The sequence below is a fragment of the Pan paniscus genome, chromosome 14 (genome assembly GCF_029289425.2).
Source record: "Pan paniscus chromosome 14, NHGRI_mPanPan1-v2.0_pri, whole genome shotgun sequence".
Taxonomy (NCBI): domain Eukaryota; kingdom Metazoa; phylum Chordata; class Mammalia; order Primates; family Hominidae; genus Pan; species Pan paniscus.
This window is the reverse complement of record NC_073263.2, coordinates 53,440,715-53,462,570: the sequence shown is the minus strand read 5'-3', so window position 1 is coordinate 53,462,570 and position 21,856 is coordinate 53,440,715. Positions and strand designations below refer to the sequence as shown.

Below are 21,856 nucleotides of genomic sequence, written 5' to 3'. Positions count from 1 at the left end.
CTTAACCACATCCACGGGAGCTTTGATAACTACCTGCACAAGGACAATCCTCATTTTTTATTTCCAGACCAGACTCCTCTCAACTTCAGACTCCTATATACAAAACTACCTCCTGGACGCATGCCCTCACATGTCCCACAGATGAACTCAAATTCTGCAGGTTCAAAACTTGGCTCATTAATGGCATTTGCTCTTGGATTTCCCCTCTGGGAGAAAGCCAACACCATTCTCACAGCTGCCCTGCTCCCAAAACCCTAGGTAGTCTTCTCTTCCTCCCTCATTTAACACATCCAGTTAATCACCAAGTCCTGGTCAATACTACTGCAGAATGTTTCTCAAGCATGTTCACCTACGAAGTTCAGCTCACGAGCACCTCCATCTGGGCTGCTACAGTAGGCCGGCTCATCTTACTGCCCTTCCAGTCTTGCTCTCCCTGCTCTTCACTGATCCACTCCCCATGTGGCCAGAATGGACTGGAGAAATCAGAAAGCTTTTACATGCAATACTTAAAATCCTGCTATTTTTTTCCACTGGCTTAACCTGGCCTATATCACCTCTCTGTTGTCTTCCTGCTGAATGTTCCTATTGATGCATCTGTTGTCACTCCTGTCACAGTGCTGTTCCCTCTGCTGGAGACTCTCCCCTCTCTCCTGGCTAACCTCTATTGTTCGGGTCCTGCTCAAGTGTCACATCACTTTCTTGGGCAACTGTTCCCTGCCCGCACAAGTCTGTGTTAGGTTTCTCTTTGGCACTTTCACATCACCCTGCACTTCCTTAGCATAGCACCTGGCACACGGCACAGCATGGCACGGCACTTGCCTGTGTAGCCTGTTGGTACCACCAGAGGGTGGGAAGCCTCTGACAGGCCAAGCAGCTCCTGTCTCCACCACATCCCTAGCATCCACCCAAGTGCTCAGCAGAGTGAATGCTTAGTAAGTTTCTATGGAAGGAAGCACAGGAGGTCAGATCCCATGCAACAGGTTGGGTCAACAAGTTCTTGCTTAACGTCTGGGCCTAGCACTACACTACTAACTAGGAGTAAAAAGAGTATAAGAGAAATTGAAGTCTTAGTTTAGGAAATGTCACTTTTATGTTATCCTCATTTCCCCTAACAACTAACAGTGTGAGGCACAAAGCACTTGAGAAATATATGTGGACCCAAATTAAACACAAAGCAGTACTTGATTTTATAGCAAAATGTGTGCTTAACAGGTCAGAATAGAGATAGCAGTTTGTGCCAGAATAAACAAGATAGGCTAAAGTGCAAGGAGATTTAAGTTGAAGACTTATGATGCAATCTGGCACAAAGAGGAGAGCCATTCCAATGGTGAGGGTAGAATCAATAAAAGACTAAAAGAGTTACTGTGAGAAGCCCCTATGCAAACAGTGGTTCTCAACTTTTGATGCATAACAGAATCACTTAAGCAGCATTATCAAAATACATCTACCTGGGCCTTGTCCAGAGATTCTCATTTGGCCATTCTGTAGGATTAGGGTAGGGCCTAGGAATCTGTACCAGTAAGTATGTAGTGGGGTTAGATGGAGAGAGAAAATGTTGCTGTTAAGAGCAGGGGCTATCTGGGTTAGAATCCGGGCTCTACCACTTACTTACTGTGTAACTGAACTCGAGCAATTTCTAAACCTTCCTGTGCCTGAGTTTCTTTATTTATAAAATGGGAATAACAATAATACCTATCAAACAGGGGTTTAGAAAGGCTTAAATTAGATAATACATGTAAAAATCTCAACACAGTGGCCCACACACAGGAATTGGTCAATAAATACTAGCTGCTATTATTAACTACTATCTTACAAGGGAAGGTCTCAAGTGAGGAAAGCATATTTGGTGGATGAGGGCAAGAGAATTAGGGCATGATGCAGATTTCCAGAGTATTATCATTTTATCAAAAGAAATTAAAATGTGTATCTCATGGCACCAAACAAGTTGTTTAAAGGCCAAACTCACCAATCCCAAAATGCTCGTTCCACATGGTATGCAGACCAATTGTTGCTTCAGACAAATAATTCTTTAATTCATCAAATGGAATGTTTATTTTAAATTCCACATGTTCTTGAACTCCTAAATCCTCAGACAGCCTTCTCAGTTGGTTTACCCTAAGTTCATCATCTTTGTTACGACAACCTCCAATGAGGACAAGTTTAAGCGAAGGAGGTGACTCAACCATCTTCTTATTCAGCAATTTAGCAAAGGCTCTGATCTGCAATGGATGATTCTTTTCCGGCCTAAACTGGCCAACAGAAACCAGCAAATGTCCTGGGGTCATCTTTTTCTCATGTAAGGGAATGTCCAGAAATGTCTGCACATCACAAGGTGGATAAACAATGTTAGTGCAATTCCCAACTTTCCATAGTGAGAGAATATGGTTTAGTGTCCAAGAAGAATTGACCATGACTACATCACTGCAAGAACCAACAAGTCCATAAATAAAAGCAAATAAATAGTAGTAGATGAGCTTTACTTTGCTGAGAAAAGGATTCCTGGTAATGAAGGCTGCATTATTAAATCCAATATTTTGATTCTTCACTACAGAGAGCATGTCGGTGCTGATAGTAGGATAATGAACATAGCTTCCAACTTGGCAACCCCCTATATACTTAAACAGAGGAAGCGTAAAAGCGTATCCCATTGAATCAATGTAAACATCAGGAACACACTGCATTAGAGCTTCCCAGCCAAGAAAAATGGATCCTAGACTTTGGCCCAGCAGTGTGAAGTGAGGATACAGTGAATCTTCCACAAGATAGCGTTTTCTTAAAAAAACAAACTGCACTGGGTGAATTAATCTGATGTTAAATCTTCTGAAAGCACCTTCTAGTATCTGTTGACCGTTGACATTAACATCGCCGGTATAAACAACATAAACTGCTTCAGGATACCTAAAATAGAATGTAATGGTTAAGAATGTATTAAGTTACAAAAATTAGCCAGACACAGTGGCACGTGCCTGTAATCCCAGCTACTCAGGAGGCTGAGGCAGGAGAATCGCTTGAACCCAGGAGGCGGAGGTTGCAGTGAGCCGTGATCATGCCACCGAACTCCAGCCTGGGTGACAGAGTGAGACTCCATCTCAAAAAAAAAAAAAAAAAAAAAAGCCTGCTACCTACCCTGAGAGACTGAGAACCGAGATTGCACCACTGCACTCCTGCCTGGGCAACAAGTGTGAAACTCCGTCTCAAAAAAACAAAAACAAAAACAAAAACAAAAAAAAGAAAGAATATATTAGGTTAAAATCAAGCAAAAAGTTGTAGATAACTATTTTCTTAAAGTTATAAAGAAGATTTGATTTTTTTTTTTTTTTTTTTTTGGAGACAGTTTCACTCTTGTTGCCCAGGCTGGAGTGCAATGGCGCCATCTTGGCTCACAATCTCTGCCTCCCGGGTTCAAGTGCTTCTCCCGCCTCAGCCTCCTGAGTAGCTGGAATTACAGACATGCACCACCACGCCCAGCTAATTTTGTATTTTTAGTAGAGTCAGGGTTTCTCCATGTTGGTCATACTAAAAATGATGTTTTCTACATTTTTTATTGAATTAGAAGTACAGTCCTTCAAATGAGACCATGACTTCTAGTTCTTTGCTATTTCCTCCACTGAGGGTTTCACACAGAACAGGCATCAACAGTAAGTGTTGATTTATGAATGAGATGGTCTAAAGAAATACTAAAAAGTTTTGACAGTGTTCTTAGTAAAAAAAATGGTAATAAAATACTATAAACAAGAATTAAGATTCAACAAACCTGTCTTCAGATAGGATCACAATACTAAAGCAATACTCAGGGTTTTTATCTGAAAAATGCAAGTCTTTAAAAGCTAGATCTTGTGCCTATATCACAATTAGATATAATTAGTATGAAAATATCTAAAAGTATATTCTTTAATGACTTGTAATACTTTGGTCTCCCTCTGTTTATAATTATTCTTTGAGTCATAAAACATTTATTGGCTGGGTGCAGTGGCTCATGCCTGTAATCCCAGCACTTTGGGAGGCCGAGGCGGGCGGATCACCTGAGGTCAGGAGTTCAAGACCAGCCTGACCAACATGTGTGGTGTGGTGGCACATGCCTGTAATCCCAGCTACTTGGGAGGCTGAGGCAGGAGAATCGCTTGAACCCAGTAGGCGGAGGTTGTGGTGAGCCAAGATCGCACCACTGCACTCCAGCCTGGGCAACAAGAATGACACTCCATCTGAAAAACAAACAAACAAACAAAAAAAACACATTTATTAAGCATCTAGTATGAGATGCCAGGTTTTGGGGGTATGGAGATGAGAGAGAGTCTTTATCTTCAGAAGTTCAGTCCAGTGGAGAAAACAGACATGCAAAACAAATAACTGCAAAACTGTGTGCTACGCATTGATAAAGACACCCACAGGATGCTGGGGAAGCCTAAAGGATGACAATCTAACTGCTCCTCTCTGGCCCCTTCCCAGTCACTCTTTACCCAGCAGCAAGAATGAGCCTTTTAAAATGTGAAAAAAGATTGTGATCTCTGGTAGCCTAAAAATGCCCACAAATTCCATTTGTTTTTTCTTTCTTTTTTTAAGACAGGGTCTCGCTCCGTCTGTCGCCCAGGCGGGAGTACAGTGGTGTGATCTTGGCTTATTGTAGCCTCCACCTCTCGGGTTCAAGTGATTTTCGTGCCTCAGCCTCCTGAGAAGCTGGGATTACAGATGTGTGCCACCATGCCCAGCTAATTTTTGTATTTTTTAAGTAGAGAAGGGGTTTTGCCATGTTAACCAGGCTGGTCTCAAACTCCTGGCCTCAAGTGATCTGCCAGACTTGGCCTCCTAAAGTGCTGGGATTACAGGTGTGAGCCACTGTGCCCGGACGGGCCACAAATTCTTTGGTACTTTTCCCACTGAGAGGTGGCATCTAAGTCCCCTCCCCTGGAATAACACCTGGCTCTGTGACTATTTTGACCAACAGAATATGGCAAAAGTGACATTGTGCCAGTTTCCCAACATAGACTCTAAGGGACTGGCAGCTCCTACTTCCTGTCTCCTGGAATGCTCATGCTAGGGGAAGACAGCTGTCATGTACGGAGTCCAACCAGCCCGAGATTGCTATGTTGTATGCAAGCACAACCAAGTCACATGAAGAAGCTCCTCAGTGAGAGAGATGCCCGACAGCCCCCAGCAGGTCCAGTTATCCCAGCCCAAGAACCAGAATGTGAGTGAAAAAGGCTTCAGATGCCTCCAGCCCCAGCTGCCATCTAATTGCAACAGTATGATGGAGACCAAACATGGCAGCCCCTAAACCATGTCACAGAACAGTAACCCCAAAACTGGTTTACTATAGCACTTAGAATAAAATCTAAACTAATTTCCCTGCTCACTCAAGTCCTGTGTGATCTGGAACCTGCCTCCCTCTGTCACCTCCCTTCCCATGCTCTCCTTTGCCCTCCAGGGTGCAGCCAAACTGGCATTCTTTTTTTTTAACACGCCAAGCTCCAACCAGCCTTAGGGGACTTGCAGTGGTTGTTCTCTCTACTCTGAATTCTCTTTTCTCATTTTCACTGTCTTTTCATAAGGCAGGCAGTTTAGCATGTGATTCAGAACATGGGCTCTAGTGCCCCAGTTTTCTTCTTTGTCAAATGAGGATAATGGTAACAACTGCAAAAGGCTGTTCTGAGGATCAAGTGAGCTAACACATGTAAAGCACTTCAAACAATACCTAACATACAGTCATCACGCAGTGAATGCAGCTGTTTTTGTCATTCAGATTTTGATTGTTATCAGATATTTCCCTGATCACTCTATCTAAAGTATCAAGTCACTCCTATATTACCCTATTTTAACTTTTTATATAGCACGTCTCACTATTTGATATTTTTCTTCTTTGCTTATTATCTTGTCTCTCTCAACTAAAATCAAACGTCCAGGAGGGAAGGACTTGATCAATCTTGTTCTCTTAATCTCAACCCCCAGAACAGTGCCTGACACATAGCAGGTCCCCAATAAATACTGCTAGGTCGAATGAAAAGTGCACTGTAGTATGTGTTGAGTTAGGAAAGGCTTGTAGAAATTAACTGGGGAGAAAAAGGTTATTTCAGAAGAAAAAAACACTATATAGAAAGGGAAGGACTCTAGAGAGAGCATGATGTGTTCAGGGAGCTGCTCCTTGTTCTGCATGTCAGAGTAAAGTACCTGTGAAGGAATGGGGAGGGATGAGAAACGCAATGTGGCCAGAGCAAGATGAGAAAGTATCTTCCAAGTCATATTAATGATTTGGTTTTTTTCTCCTTGTAGATGGGTTAGGAGTAATAGAGGCTGCTGGGGACTATGTGTACAGATGTCATGAAACTTTACCACCGCCATCAAGAGGTAGATAATCTGGTTAGAGAAGAAAAAAGTATTATCAATGAGAGTAGGAAAAGCATCATGGAGTTGGGAATTACGAGAATTCTTTGTATTTAGGCAGTTACAGAAGATGGCAGAGCAAATACAGGGGTAGGGCCTGGAAGCTAGGATGGGCCAGGATTACAGAAAAGTATAGCTGAGGTAATTCTGTGTGAAGGCCTTGGCACTGAATGAAGGGTGTGTACCAGGAAGTAGGGTAACCATGAAGAGTAACAGTTTTCCTCATATGATAAAATAATGGAACCTACTATGCTTTTTCCTTTCTAAAAGGGAATCATAAATATTTTGGGGGTATGGGGGGTGGTGATGATGAAGCCTCAAATATTAAAAGATGTATAACACCATATTCCTTCTAACATGGTAAGTTGAGACTATCCAGCTGGTAATGATATAAAAATTTGAGTCAAATAGATACTTTCATAAAGATTATTCCTGTGTGCCACAACTGCCTGAAAGTATTCAGGCTTAAAGTGCTCTGACATACTTGGTATATTTCTGTTTATTACTTAATCTCTTCTGTATACGCTCTCCCAAGGGGACCAGTTATTCCCATTAATTTATGCCATAAAAGGGCAGATGTTTTCCCCATCCACTGTCCATTTCTTTCTTTCTTTTTTTTTTTTTCCCTTGAGACGGGTTCTCACTCTGGCACCCAGGCTGGAGTGCAGTCAGTGCACAATCATGGCTCACTGTAGCTTTGACTTCCCAGGCTCAGTCAATCTTTCCACCTCAGCCTCTGGAGAAGCTGGTGCGCATCACCATGCCCAGATAATTTTTTGTAGAGACAGGGTTTCGCCATGGTGCCCAGGCTGGTCTCAAACTCTTGGGCTCAAGTGATTCACCTGCCACGGCTTCACAAAGTACTGGGATTACTGGTGTGAGCCACCATGCCTGGGTTTGTCTATTTCTTTATCATAGTAACTAAAATCAAATAAGATCATATAAGGTATGTGGGCACATGAAAGAAATATTTTCTTATTGAAGAACAGTTTAAAAAGGAATTCATTTTTTACTTTAGGTACTTTAGAAAGATGAGGCCGGGCACGGTGGCTCACGCCTGTAATACCAACACTTTGGAAGGCCGAGGCGGGCGGATCACAAGGTCAGCAGATCGAGACCATCCTGGCTAACATGGTGAAACCCTGTCTCTACTAAAAATACAAAAAATTAGCCGGACGTGGTGGCGGGCACCTGTAGTCCCAGCTACTCGGGAGGCCGAGGCAGGAGAATGGCATGAACCTGGGAGGCGGAGCTTGCAGTGAGCCGACATCGTGCCACTGCACTCCAGCCTGGGTGACAGAGTAAGACTCTGTCTCAAAAAAAAAAAAGATGAATTTCTGGATAATAATTTTTAAGAAATGGAACAATATAGCAAATTAGCTAAGAAAGACGGATACCTACTTTTTCTGCAGGGCTCTTAAAGCACACCATAAAACTCTTTCTCCTCCTCCACCAGCATTGCAGTATGGATGAAAAAATGCAATCACCATTTGATTTTTCCCATTTTTGCTAGTTGACACTAATTTTTTCTTTCTCTGTAGCAGCAGTCTGATTCCCCAAAGGACAATGACCAAACACACACATAAAGTTCCACATACAATGAGCCCAGGGAAGAATAATGAATAAAAAAACCTGAAATAAGAGGACAAAGTTGAGAATCAATGTGATATATACATTAAAAAAATTACAAATTAAAGTCTGCTTTTACATATCTACTTTATATATTAGTAACAAAGAGAGAATTGTCTTTAACGAGTCTGCTAACAAAATACTCAAGTATGAAAATTCTAATGCTGCTAAATATCCAACATTGAAAGGATAAGTCCCCTTTAGTTCCAATTCCTGTAGCATGTTACCAATTGAACATACTTTAATCAGCAGTAAAAATCAACATTGAACCCCCTTTCTCCTGACTTAGTATATATGTTATGGGATTAAAACAAATTTAACTATTAATCTAAACAAGACATGATTAAGAATGTGTTATATACTGTCATTTTGAGGGTCAGATGCCAAAAAAAAATGTCTTTTGAACGATCAATATTCCACTAAAGTCTGGTAAGATAGTAAATCTTTTTCATTCCATCACTTCACCTCAAGTAGAACAATTTCTGGGATAAAGGGATGGAACTTAGATTTCTCCACTTCTATTTCCAGTTCTGTATTTGCTCTATTTACATGATCTAATACTACTACCTTCCCTTATGTACCTCTGAACGAGCTGCCAAAAACCCACTAATGTTCTACTTAATACTCATTAGTAAACTCATTCACAAAGTGACTCCATTCACAAAAGGTTCTCCATTACTGTCAGGTCAATTGAAGCTCTGCAAAAGCAAGGGCCCAGGCTTGCTCATACCATGTCCCCAATGCCAAGTACGATGCCTGGCACAGAGAAGGCATCCAATGAATATATGATGGATGCAAAAGTTTATTACCGCTTCAGATGTTGCTTAAAATATGTTAAAATAAAATGCCAAGGTGCTTTTCTTTTAGGGTTGCCAATACAGTTGGAATCTAACTTAATATTTTTCATACTCTGCCTATCCTTTATAAAGGATTTGAGGAGGGCTTATAAGATTTAAAAACAATAAAATGCCAAAAGTTAAATAATAAAAAGTCAGGACCAGTGAAAATAGAATAAAGATGGTGTGTATGTTGGGATGGTGGTTGATGATGGACACAGGTATGCAGGCTGTATTTACATACATAGTAGTGAATAGCAGACTGGGCTCTGGGCTGCTCAGTAGCCTAGGCAAATAGGGGATGTTTTGTGTAGTTACACAGTGTATTACTTCGTTTTCACACTGCTGATAAAGACATACCCAAAACGGGGAACAAAAAGAGACTTAATTGGACTTACAGTTCCATATGGCTGGGGAGACCTCAGAATCACGGCAGGAGGCGTAAGACACTTCTTACAGGGCAGTGGGCAAGAGAAAAACGAGGAAGCAGCAAAAGCGGAAACCCCTGATAAACCCATCAGATCTCATGAGACTTATTCATTATTATGAGAATAGCATGGGAAAGACCGGCCCCCATGATTCAATTACCTTCCCCTGGGTCCCTTCCACAACACATGGGAATTCTGGGAGACACAATTCAAACTGAGATTTGGGTGGGGACATGGCCAAACCATATCATTCTGCCCTGGCCCCTCCAAATCTCACGTCATCACATTTCAAAACCAATTATGCCTTCCCAACAGTCCCCCAAAGTCTTAACTCATTTCAGCATTAACCCAAAAGTCCACAGTCCAAAGTCTCATCTGAGACAAGGCAAGTCCCTTCTGCCTATGAGCCTGTAAAATCAAAAGTAAGCTAGTTACTTCCCAGATACAATGGGAGTACAGGTATTGGGTAAGTACAGCTGTTCCAAATGGGAGAAATTGGCCAAAACAAGGGAGTTACAGGGCCCATGCAAGCCCAAAATCCAGTGGGGCAGTCAAATTTTTAAAGCTCCAAAATGATCTCCTTTGACTCCAGGTCTCACATCCAGGTCACGCTTAAGCAAGAGGTGGGTTCCCATGGTCTTGAGCAGCTCTGCCCCTGTAGATTTGCAGGGTACAGCCTCCCTCCTGGCTGCTTTCATGGGCCGGCGTTGAGTGTCTGAGGTTTTTCCAGGCACACGGTGCAAGCTGTCAGTGGATCTACCACTCTGGGGTATGGAGGACGGTGGCCCTCTTCTCGCAGCTCCACTAGGCAGTGCCCCAGTAGGGACTCTGTGTGGGGGCTCCAACCCCACATTTCCCTTCTGCACTGCCCTGGCAGAGGTTCTCCATGAGAGCCCTGCCCCGGTGGCAAACTTTTGCCTGGGCATCCAGGCGTTTCTATACATCTTCTGCAATCTAGGTGGAGGTTCCCAAAACTTCCATTCTTGACTTCTGTGCACCCGCAGGCTCAACACCATGTGAAGCTACCATGGCTTGGGGCTTTCACCCTCTGAAGCCACAGCACTAGCTCTGCATTGGCCCCTTTCAGCCATGGCTGGAGCAGCTGGGACACAGGGTACCAAGTCCCTAGGCTGCACACAGCACAGGGCCCCTGCACCTGGCCCACAAAACCACTTTTTCCTCCTGGGCCTCCAGGCCTGCCATGGGAGAGGCTGCCATGAAGGTCTCCGACATTGCCTGGAGACATTTTCCCCCATGGTCTTCAGGATTAACATTAGGCTCCTTGCTACTTATGAAAATTTCTGCAGCCAGCTTGAATTTCTCCTAAAAAAATGGGTCTTTCTTTTCTACTGCATTGTCAGGCTGCAAATTTTCTGAACTTTTATGCTCTGTTCCGCTTTTAAAATGGAATGCTTTTAAGAGCACCCAAGTCACTTCTTGAATTCTTTGCTGCTTAGAAATTTCTTACACCAGATACCCTAAATCATCTCTTTCAAGTTCAAAGTTCCACAAATCTCTAGGGCAGGGGCAAAATGCCTCTAGTACCTTTGCTAAAACATAAGAAGAGTCACCTCTCTCCAGTTCCCAACAAGTTCTTCATCTCCATCTGAGACCACCTCAGCCTGGATTTCGTTGTCCATATCACTATCCGCATTTTGTTCAAAGCCATTCAACAAGTCTCTAGGATGTTCCAAACTTTCCCACATTTTCCTGGCTTCTTCTGAGCCCTCCAAACTGTTCCAGCCTCTGCCTGTTGCCCAGTTCCAAAGTCGCTTCCACATTTTTGGGTATCTCTTCAGCAGCACCCCACTCTACTGGTACTAATTTATGGTACCAAGTTCATTTTCACGCTGCTGATAAAGACATACTCAAAACTGGGAACAAAAATAGGTTTAATTGGATTTACAGTTCCACATGGCTATGAGGCCTCAGAATCATGGCGGGAGGCATAAGGCACTTCTTACATGGTGGCAGCAAGAGAAAAATCAGAAAGAAGCAAAAGCAGAACCCCCTGATAAACCCCATCAGATCTCGTGAGCTTACTCACTATCACGAGAATAGTATGGGAAAGATTGGCCCCCATGATTCAATTACCTCCCCCCTGGATCCCTCCCACAACATGTGGGCATTCTGGGAGATAAAATTCAACTTGAGGTTTGGGTGGGGTCACGGCCAAACCATATCACATAGTTTTCACTGCCCACATGAAAACATACAAATTCATCAGAAAAGTAAATTTTGCTTTTTTTAGATACAGGGTCTCACTCTGTCACCCAGGCTGAAGTGCAGTGGTGCAATCATAGCAATCACTGCAGCCCCAAACTCCTTGGCTCAAGCGATCCTCCTGCCTCAGACTCCTGAGAAGCTGGGACCACAGGTGCATGCCACCACACCCAGCTAATTAAAAAAATGTTTTTTGTAGAAATAGGGTTTTGCTATGTTGCCCAGGCTGGGCTCAAACTCTTGGCCTCAAGTAATCCTCCTGCCTTGGCCTTCCAAAGCATTGAGATTACAGGCATGAGCTGCTGCACCTAGCCAGAAGTAAATATTTTATTGATATTTAGTTTTGACATAAAGTTCTCATGTGGGATTTCCTATTGTGAACAAATCCTCATTTGTTCCTATTGTGAACAAATCTCATGTGGGATTTCCTACTGTGTACTTGAAGAGGTATTTGACTCTATTTGAAATCCCACATGAGCACTTTATTTCAAAGCTGAAATAACTGGTCTAAAATAATTTGGTCTTTATATTCTTTATACACCTTTATACTCTTAAAAATTTTACTGAGGATACAATATAGCTTTTGTTTACATCAGAGTTTCTCATCCTTGACACTACTGACATTTTGGACCAAATAATTATTTGTTGCGGAGGTTGTCCTATGTATTATATTTAGTAGCATCTTTGGTCTTGACCCACTTAGATGCCAGTAGCACCCTCCCAATCAAAATTATCAGTTGGGCATGGTGGCTCATGCCTGTAATCCCAACATTTTGGGAGGCTGAGGTGGGAGGATTGCTTGAGCCCAGGAGTTCAAGGCTGTAGTAAGCTATGATCATGCCACTGCACTCCAGCCTGGGCAACAGAGCAAGACTCTTATCTCTAAAAAAAAAAATTAAAAAAAAAAAGCCCTCCAGATACTGCCAAATGCCAAATGTCTTGCGAAGGGCAAAAATCACCCCTGGTTGAGAACCAGTGGTTTACACTGCTTATATCTACCAATATTTAGCATATTAGAAATGAAAACTAAAGAACTTTAAACTTTTTATGAATTCATTTGAAAATAAAAATTCTTTCGTAACACATTAACATATTTTTATTAAAAAACTATCTTTTCCAAACCAAAAAAAGAAATTTAGCAAGAAGGGTGCCAATGATTTACACTTTTTGCAAATCTTTTTAATGTCTGGCTTAACGTGAAACCAGACAGTGGCTCCTCCTTTCTGTTTCTGCATTCAATCTGTAGTGATATGTTGTTTTTGTTGAAGTATATGAAGAAAATTCAGGCTAACTTAGACATGTAGTAGGAAAAGGGAGTATATTTTAATATATATTGATCTTATGTTTAAAATATATTTAACTTTTCAGCTAGTTACAGATATTCTTCTCTGATGCTAGACCACATTTGACAAGTTATGCAGTTTCTTAATGTCAGTTGCAATACAGACTCTGAAACCCTATCAATGACCTTTTCACACTGTTAATTAAAATCCACTATCACTTAGTTTTATCTGCTATCATTTTTGCACTTATCAACATAGTAAAATAGGCAAATATTACGTTAATGTTATTATAAAAACAGATTTGTTGAGGATCCATTGAAGGGCCTCGGGACCTGCATGGTCCATGGAGCACAATTTGAGAACCACTGCCTTAAAGGATGAACAGAGTCTGACAAAAGTGGTAAGATTTATCATTTATTTAACATTTGGAATATATGAATTCATAAAAGCAACACTACAGAGGACAGTTTGCTTTCTCAGGACAATCTTTCAAAAGCTTATTTAAAATGCAGCTGACCCATATAATGTAAAGGTTTTTCTGGCAATTCCTTCAAATAATTTAGGTGGGAAAATTCATGTGACAAGCTTTTCAAACTGAACTATTAAACATTTAACTTAAAAGCTGCATAATGACTAAAGTTAAACCTGTCCTTTAAGTCTGGTTAGTGAGTTTATTTAAACATTATAATGTAAAGCACTGAGGAATATTACGTATGACAGGGAAGAACCAAAAGGCTCTGATAATAGACTTTCTCATTCAAAATGTTTGAAGTAATGATTACAGAATTTGAAGTAGAGTGGACAAAAATGAAGAAAAAATGCCTGAACTTTTGAAAGAATTAGGTATATACTGCTATTCAGGAAGCTATGGTGTTAATTATAAATTTTCAGCCTGAACAAAAATATGTAGGTGGTAAAAAAACTAGGTAGGTAGAATATACTAGGCCTTCTGTTTTATTAGTGGAGGGCAAGGCATTTAAAATACAGTAGTACTACAACAACAAAGGTGGGAAAAAGCCTGGGAGTTTTTTCACCAAAATGTTAACAGTGGCTATCTCCGGATGGTAGCATTCCTGGGGTTTTTTCCTTTTACTTATCTATTTTCTAATTTTTCTAGAAGAAACAGCGTATACACGTAATACAAATAATATTTTATGTAACTTCTTACATCATAAAAATTAAAGTAACAGATTATCAAAAAGCAGAGGATTCAACATAAGCTTTATATTTAAGTGACGTGTTAACAATGGCAGTTTTGGTGAGTTTAAGAGTAGAAACTAAGATGAGAAGGAAGATCCGGTTTCTTCTTTACCGAAAAGAGACATGATAGATTGGAAAATGTCTCGTAGCTCAATCGTAAAGAAAAATAAGGAATGAATATGAATAATTTATGACAGACTAACTGGAGTGTGAAAGGGAAAAAAAAAGCTGAAGCAGGGAAGGGAACTCGACCCCTCAGCCAACAGTGAAGCAGAAGAAAACGCGGTAAATTGAGTCTTTAAGACCTAGTCTGTTCCAGTCTATATAGAAGACCCCCAAGAAAAAGAAAGACTGCTCATTGGCCTGAGAAATTACCTTAGATTCATGACAAGGAAGGCCATTTGCCCGCAAAATTTAGCTACACTGGACGGGCAAGTACCCCTACAGAAGAGAAAACGTCTGTGAGCCCACACGACCGGCTCCTCACCTCAACAACTTGCACAGGCACCAGCTCCTTTCGCCGACCGCCATCTTCCGCCGACCCCCGAACTCAGGAAACGCTTCACTTTCCTTTTCCCTATTGGCTCCTGAGAAAGCAAGCCGTGCTCGCCCCGCCCCCACGGGCCAATTGTGCGTTACTATTGGTTACTGGTAGCCGCGTCCCACGGCCTTCCAGCCAATAGAATATGCCGAGGCGTAGACTATCGTTCGGCGTGGCGCACACGGCTCCCGCCCCCGTGGGCGGGACAGCAGTGGGGGTTGGGCTGAGGAGGGCGTGGCCTGTGATTGACAGCCGTCGCTCCCTCCCTCGGCCACCTCCCCCACTAGAAGCCCCCGCCTAGGCGCCTGCGCCCCCGTTCCCGGCCCAAAGCCCGCCGCCCGTTGGAGGCCATTGGCTGGCCTTTGCGCACAGCGTATCGATTTTCCAGGTGCGGAGTTCACTCTTGCCGCGGTTGCTTCCTTTGGGACCCACGGCGTCCGGCAGCCAGGCGCAGAGTCCGAGGAGGGGGCAGCGCAGAGCGGACCCGACGCGGCGCCGCCGGGCACCTTCCCCGCAGGCGGTGGGTGAGCCCTGGGAGCTGAGTCTGCGGCCCGGCTCTGCGCAGCTCACCTGCCCTCCCGCTCCCGCACACGCGTGAGATCCCAGTACAGCGTCGGAGCGCACCAGCGCGAGGTGGCCGAGACCGCGGAGGAGGACGGGCCTCCGCCCTGCGGCGCCGGCACGGTAGAGGACACTGTGGCACTGGCACGGTAGAGGACACTGTGGCACCGGCGGGGCCGGCAGTTCCAGGGTGGGCACTCCCAGCCACCTGGGGAGTGGGCGAGGGTCCGAGGCCCACTCTCCCCTCACGCTCTCATCCCCGTGCCCCCAGGTCGGGAGGACGGCGGCGCGCAACTTTGAATCATCCGTGTGGCGAGGGCTGCGGCTTCCCCGGTCCCAAATGAAGGGGCGGTTCCCGGACCCCTCTTTGCTTTAGAGCCGAGCCGCGCCGATGCCCTCACACTCTGCGCCTCCTCTCCCGGGACTTTAACACCACGCTCTCCTCCACCGACCAGGTGACCTTTTGCTCTGAGCCAGATCAGAGAAGAATTCGGTGTCCGTGCGGGACGATGCCTGAGCAGGAGAGACAGATCACAGCCAGAGAAGGGGCCAGTCGGAAAGTGAGTTTTGTTCCCCCGCGTCCGCGCAGCGTGCTCACTCCCACCAGGAGGATTTTCCTCCCCGCGTTCGGCGCTTACTCGCCCCCAGGGGGTGCGCAGGGAAGGCCGAGCCAGACCCCAGCTCCAGGGACGTCTTGGCGTGGGAGAAAAGGACCCTTTAGAAAAAGTGTGCCGTCAACTGATGTTTGGGAGCAATGGAAAACCCCGCACCTCAAAATTCATCTTTATGCTTTTAAGGGGTCTGATGCTGGAGAGATAAAGTGAGCGTCGAGTTGCTGTGCTAGAGCCCTAATGGCTCAAAACGATGAAGTTAGTTACCTGTAGAAGTTACTCAGAGCCTGGTGCTTGGACCAGATATGGTATATCGAGGTCCTGGAACTTTTATAACTGTTTTAAATTCATTTTAATTGTACAAGTAATACATTAAGACAGTCTTTTAAAAATGGAAACAGCACAGAAATATTTTGCACAAAAAGCAGATCTATTTTTCAGTCTTTTTCTATTCACGTACATATGTCTTCATTCGGCAAATATTTATTGAGAACTTACTATGTTTCAGGCACACAGTGTTGAGTTGATACAGTGGTTAACAAGACATGTATCTATATGTAATATGCACACATTCAGAGAAATCTTTAGGTTTCGTTTGTATGAGGTGTTAAAATTTTTGTTTTACCTAAATGAGATCACTGTATGTGTATTCTCTTTTTTCAGTTTAACGATATATCTTAGAGATTGTTTCACTAACTAATTCAGTGCAACCTCTGCACAGTTTGGACGCATCATAGTTTATTCATGGTTTCCTAGTGGTGGACGTTCTGTTTGCTACTTTTTTTCTCTCTCTCTTGCAAGTGAACATCTTTGTACATGATTTTTAATGCTGACACTATTTCTTTAGGATAGATACTTAGACCTGAATTGCTGGACAGAACAGTAGGCTGTTTCTTTTCCACAGATTTCTGAAACTAATTCACTGACGTTGCTGGGTGCCCTTTAGTAGTGAATTCATCTAGGCTCCGGTGATACAGAAATGAAAACTAATGGATTAGTGGACAGACAGAGAGAGGCTGGTTAGTAGGTGGTTTGTAGGGTATGATGACTATGCATTTGATAGGAGTATGAAGAAATGTTGGGAGGGGTGGCTTGTACAGAGGAGATTTCAACTTCCTACAGTGTCCCCACCTAGAGAAAGAAATCCTTATCCTTCCAAATCAAGCTCAAGACCTGCCACCTCCTTGAAACGTTCTGTAACTGCTCCTGCCCATGTTGACCTGTCTTCTGGAATCCTCTGATAATAGCGTTGACCAGCCTTATTGAGCTTACTGTGTGCTGGGCATTGTGTTAGGCACTCATATCCCTCTATGTGCACTCTCGCGTTTAATCCTCACAAAAACCCTTTGATGTAGGTATTGTATCTTGTTATCAACATTTATTCAACAAATTTTTTTGTGTGTACTATGTGCTCAAACACATAGTACTCAAAGTTTTAGACACTGGGGATTTAGGTAGGACCAAGACCTTGCCCTCATGAATTTACGCCCTAGTTGGAGATAGGAAAAAAAAAGGGATAAACAAATGTACAGCGTAGGAGTTAAGGGAAAACTTCTCCTGTGCCCCGTGAAGCGTCACTGAAAAATCAACTGACAAATGGCAGATTAATAGGAGAGAAGGCATACACATTTACTAACGTGCCGTGAGAGTCTTACAAAATAAGATCTCAAAGGAAGGCAAGGTGGTTGCCACAATTATACTATCCTGAGGTTACAGAAAGTGTGGGGGCTCTAAGCTTGGCCAAAAACAGGTTATGGTTGTAAATCAGGTTATAGGAGGGAGAGAAGAGGAGACCTGGCTAGCAAAGGTGGTCTTATGTAGATGAAACCTCACAGGTAGCAGCCCTCAGGGAGAAAAAATGTTTCAGACCTTGAAGGTGCCAAACTCAGCTAATCTCACCCAGATCCAGACAAGGAAGGGCCCTCTGAGAAAAACTGGCTGCGTCAATGGAGGTTCTCAACAGATGCTCATCTCCCTCACAGTAGGACTACTTTTGTCTGTAGGCCCTCTAAACGGCCATCTCAAAATACTTCCAATAAGTCTGTTTTGAGGTGAAATGTTTTGGTTTCCTTCAATAGCTTTATTTCAGGTACTAGTAAGTACTATGAAGAAAATAAAGCAGTTTGGGTCCAGGAGTTCAAGACCAGCCTGGGCAGCATATCAAGACATCGTTTATACAAAAAAAAAAAATTAGCTGGGCATAGTGGTGTGTGCCTGTCGAACCAGCTACTCGGGAGGCTGAGGCAGGAGGATGGCTTGAGCCCAGGAGTTTGAGGCTGCAGTGAGCTGTGATCCCACCACTGCACTTCAGCCTGAGTGATAAAGCAAGATCCTGTCTCAAAAAAAAAGAAAAGAAAAGAAAGCAGAATAAGGGAATAAGATAGGGATTGACATGGGTGGAGAGGAAGATGCTGTTTTAAGTAGGTGGTCAGGGAATGATTTCTCTTGGAAGGTAGGATTTGAGTAGAGACCTGAATGATTCAGATTTCAGAGAAGTAGCCTAGGTTGAGAAACCATAAAGTGTGAGAGTCCTACGGCAGTCATGTGATAAGAAGAAATATATACTTGGTCTTGTCCCAAGTTCCTGACATAGAGCTTCTCAAACCGTTGTAATTTCCTGAGAGATGGTGATAAGAGCATCTTTTGTTATTCATAACAAATCTCTTTCACCCCTACCTGAGTTTCTGTTAATGAGAGAGGGCTCTTGATAGGCCCCTAGATAGCTTCAGGATGGAGACTGATTGCCGGAAGAAGCAACCATGTGATTAGGGGATTCGAATGTTCAGCCCCATGCTCCAGCCTCTGGAGATTGTGCCAATCACCAGTGGACAATGATCTAATCAGTGATGCCGGCAGAATAGAGCTTTCTTTAAATTTTTATTTATTTAGTTTTTTGAGAGGTAGTCTCACTCTGTTGGTAGGCTGGAGTGCAGTGGCGGGATCTCGGTTCACTGCAACCTGTGCCTCCCGGGCTCAAGTGATTCTCCGGCCTCAGCCTCCTGAGTAGCTGGGATTACAGGCGCACGCCACCACACCCAGCTAATTTTTGTATTTTTAGTGGAGACGGGGTTTCACCATGTTGGTCAGGGTCATCTCTATCTCTCGATCTCGTGATCCGCCCGCCTCGGCCTCCCAAAGTGTTGGAATTACAGGCGTGAGGCCACTGTGCCTGGCCTTTTTTTTTTTTAACCAATGCAGTGGATCACAAATAGAGCTTTCTTAAAAACCGTAAATGATGGGTTTGGGAGAGCTTCCTGTTAGTGAACACATCAAGGTGCTGGGAAGGTGGTTCCTGGAAAGGATATGGAAGCTCCTGGAAACCTCCATTCCCATATTTTGCCCTATCTTTTCCATGTGGTGGTTTCTTAGCTGTATTTTGTATAACAAACTGGTGATAGTAAATAAAGTGCTTTCCTAAGTTCTGCGAGCTGTTCTAGCAAATTACCCAACCTGAGGAGGTAATTGTAGGAACCTCCTGACTTTACAGTTGGTCAGGAGTACAGATGGCCCAGACCCAGCGACTGGCATGTGAAGTGTGGGCATTCTTGTGGTCTTGTGGGCCTGAGCCCTTACCTGTGGGGTCCGTGCTAACTCCAGATGGTTGGTGTCGGAATTGAATTGAATTGTAGGGCACCCAGTTAGTGTCTGGAGAGAGAGCATTGGTTGGTGTGAAGAAAAACCCCACACATTTGGTGTCAGAAATGTCGTGAGTGGAAACAGTACAGAAGACATGATGTTAGAGTTTGGGGAACAATAAGAAAGCCAGAGTGGCTGTGGCAGAGGGAAGGAGTGGGAGTGATAGAACAGGAGATCAGAGTTCATCATTGCTTTACAGATGGGGAAACTGAGCCAGACACAAGTAACTTGCCCGATGTACCTTGCTTATAAGAGGCAGATCTAGGATTGAGTCCTAGCCAGGCCTGCCTGACTTTCTCAGCGATTTTTTATTGTCAAAACTTACTTGACACTTGGTCATACCACCTGGTATGATTATTTAATGAATATAGCTTTTATTTGCAACTCTGTGCTTCTTGAAATGGGAACCGGGTTTTTACCGTTTAAAAAACTATTTCCCACATGTAAGTGCACCACAGTTGTTCTTGAATGAATGGATTCTCGACATGATTTCTCCACATTGTTTTCTCTTCAGAGGCCTCTCTGTGGGACAGCAGTGACCTGGTCATTCAGCCTTCAGTCCACAAACATTATGGAGCACCTTCTGTTTGCCTGGTACTGGGCCAAGCAGGGGGATGCATAGATGAAGAGAGGTCAGCCCCTGTGCTGGATGCATGCTGGGACAGAGCTGTCTACATGGTACAGCACCCACAGAAGGGGCAGAAAAATTCCTTCGGTGGGTGGTGGTGCTCGAGTGGGTCTTTCAGGAAGAGCAGGCATTGATTGGGCACACAGGAGCATGGAGAGAAGGGCATTGAAGGCAGAGACGAGCATGTATAAAGGTCCAGAGGACTGGAAATGGAAAGAGGCATTTAGGGGACTGTGAGGGGCGTGGCAAGGCTGGAAGAGTGGAAGGCTGGAAGGTCTGTGGAAGACCCTGTTTATCAGGCTAGGAGTTTGGACTTTACCCTACAGGAAAACAGCATAAGTCACTCCTGCAAGGTAGAGGGTGAACTGGGCAGGGAGCTGCGGGAGACCAGCTAGAGACTGTTGGAAATGATCGTCCCCATCCAGACCAAAGGTGGCTGAAAAGCCTGAAAAAGAACTGTAAGTTGGGTCTTCTACCCTTATTCTTTATGGAATTGTCTTCTCAGTAGAGAAACTAGGCTATCCAAACTCAACTGTCCTGAGTATTAGAGGCCAGTGGTCGTTTTAGCAGCAACAGAGTGCAGTTGGTACCTACGGAGCAGGGTAATAAACTAAGCAAGTGACAGAGATGGATTTAAGTGCTTCTTTACGTGACACACATTTTCTTCTCAATGGGAGGGATGGAGATGGCCCAGTTACATGAACACTGCTCACTGATGCCATAGCATAGATATCGAGGAAGTATCCGTGTTCAGTGCTGAGAGCCCTGAACAGAGATTTACCCACGAATTTATTAACAGCAAGCCAGTCATTAGCATTGTTTCTATAGATATTCATTAACTAAAAGTATCCCTTATGGGAAACGAAGGGATGGGCCGAAATAAAGGGGTGGGTCTGGCTAGTTATCTGCAGCAGGAACATGCCCTTAAGGCACAGATCGCTCATGCTGTTTGTGGTTTAAGGACACCTTTAAGCAGTTTTCTGCCCTGGGCGGGCCAGGTGTTCCTTGCCTTCATTCCAGTAAACCCACAACCTTCCAGCGTGGGCGTTACGGCCATCATGAACATTTCACAGTGCTGCAGAGATTTTGTTTATGGTCAGTTTTGGGGCCAGTTTATGGCTAGATTTTGGGGGGCCTGTTCCCAACAGAGGCACAAAGGGACTGAGATAGAAATTGGTACCAAGAAGTGGAGTGTTGGTATAACAGATCCCTGAAAATGCAGAGTTGGCTTTGGAACTGGGTAAAGGGTAGAGGCTGGAAGAGTTTGGAGGTACATGCTGGAAAAAGCCTAGATAGTGATGAACTAAGCATTAAGGATTATTTTGGTGAGAGCTCAGAAGAACAGAGCTGTAGACAGAACCTGAGTCTTCTTAGAGATTACTTAAGTGGTCATGATCAGAATGTTGGTGGAAGTATGGACAGCAAAGGTCATTTTGATGAGGTCTTAGACAGAAATGAGGAATATTTTATTGGGAACTAGAGAAAAGCCCATTCTGTTTTTATTTATAAAATGGCAGAGAACGTGGGTCAGTTGTGTCTGTGCCCTAATGCTTTGTGGAGGATAGATGATGAACTAGATGAAGAGTGATGAACTAGGATATTTGGTGGAAGAAATCTCTAAGCAGAGTGTGCAGGGTGCTGCATGGCTTCTCTTGATTGCTTATAAGAAAATGCAAGAAGAAAACAAATTAAAGACAGAAATTATAATCAAAAGGGAAGCAGAACTTAGAAAGATTTGGAAAATTATCAGCCTGGCTAGATCATAAAGAATAAAAAGGCTGCTGGGAAGAATGACCTTAAAGGGATTTGGGAGGTCTTTGGGACTGCTCCTCCTGTCACAGGCCCAGAGTGCCTGGACCATGAGGGCAGGAGGGAGAGGACCATACCCCGCCAGCAGGTCTATGG

At 43.7% G+C, this 21,856-nt stretch overlaps 2 protein-coding genes across 7 annotated transcripts in view; one reads left to right on the top strand and one right to left on the bottom strand.

Annotated features, from left to right (window-relative positions):
* ALG11 (ALG11 alpha-1,2-mannosyltransferase) overlaps positions 1-14,581 on the bottom strand; it is a 49,506-nt gene extending 34,925 nt beyond the window's left edge. Inside the window, exons 1-3 of one of the 2 annotated variants that reach the window (XM_008962080.6) lie at positions 14,462-14,579; positions 7,777-8,007; positions 1,967-2,898 (exon numbers count right to left, since the gene is read on the bottom strand). In XM_008962080.6, the coding sequence (XP_008960328.1) occupies positions 1,967-2,898; positions 7,777-8,007; positions 14,462-14,505 (1,207 nt within the window). In that variant the 5' untranslated portion in view covers positions 14,506-14,579. Of the gene's footprint in view, positions 1-1,966; positions 2,899-7,776; positions 8,008-14,461 lie in introns of both variants that reach the window. The other variant, XM_055096812.2, reaches the window with a different exon arrangement.
* Positions 14,582-14,762: 181 nt separating this feature from the next.
* Positions 14,763-21,856, top strand: part of ATP7B (ATPase copper transporting beta) — an 80,839-nt gene continuing 73,745 nt past the window's right edge. For 2 of the 5 annotated variants that reach the window (XM_008962085.5, XM_008962084.6), the window contains exon 1: positions 14,763-15,636. In XM_008962085.5, coding sequence (XP_008960333.4) covers positions 15,586-15,636 — 51 coding nt within the window. In that variant the 5' untranslated portion in view covers positions 14,763-15,585. The remainder of the gene's footprint in view (positions 15,637-21,856) is intronic. The other 3 variants (XM_055096807.3, XM_063595775.1, XM_024925271.5) reach the window with 2 other exon arrangements.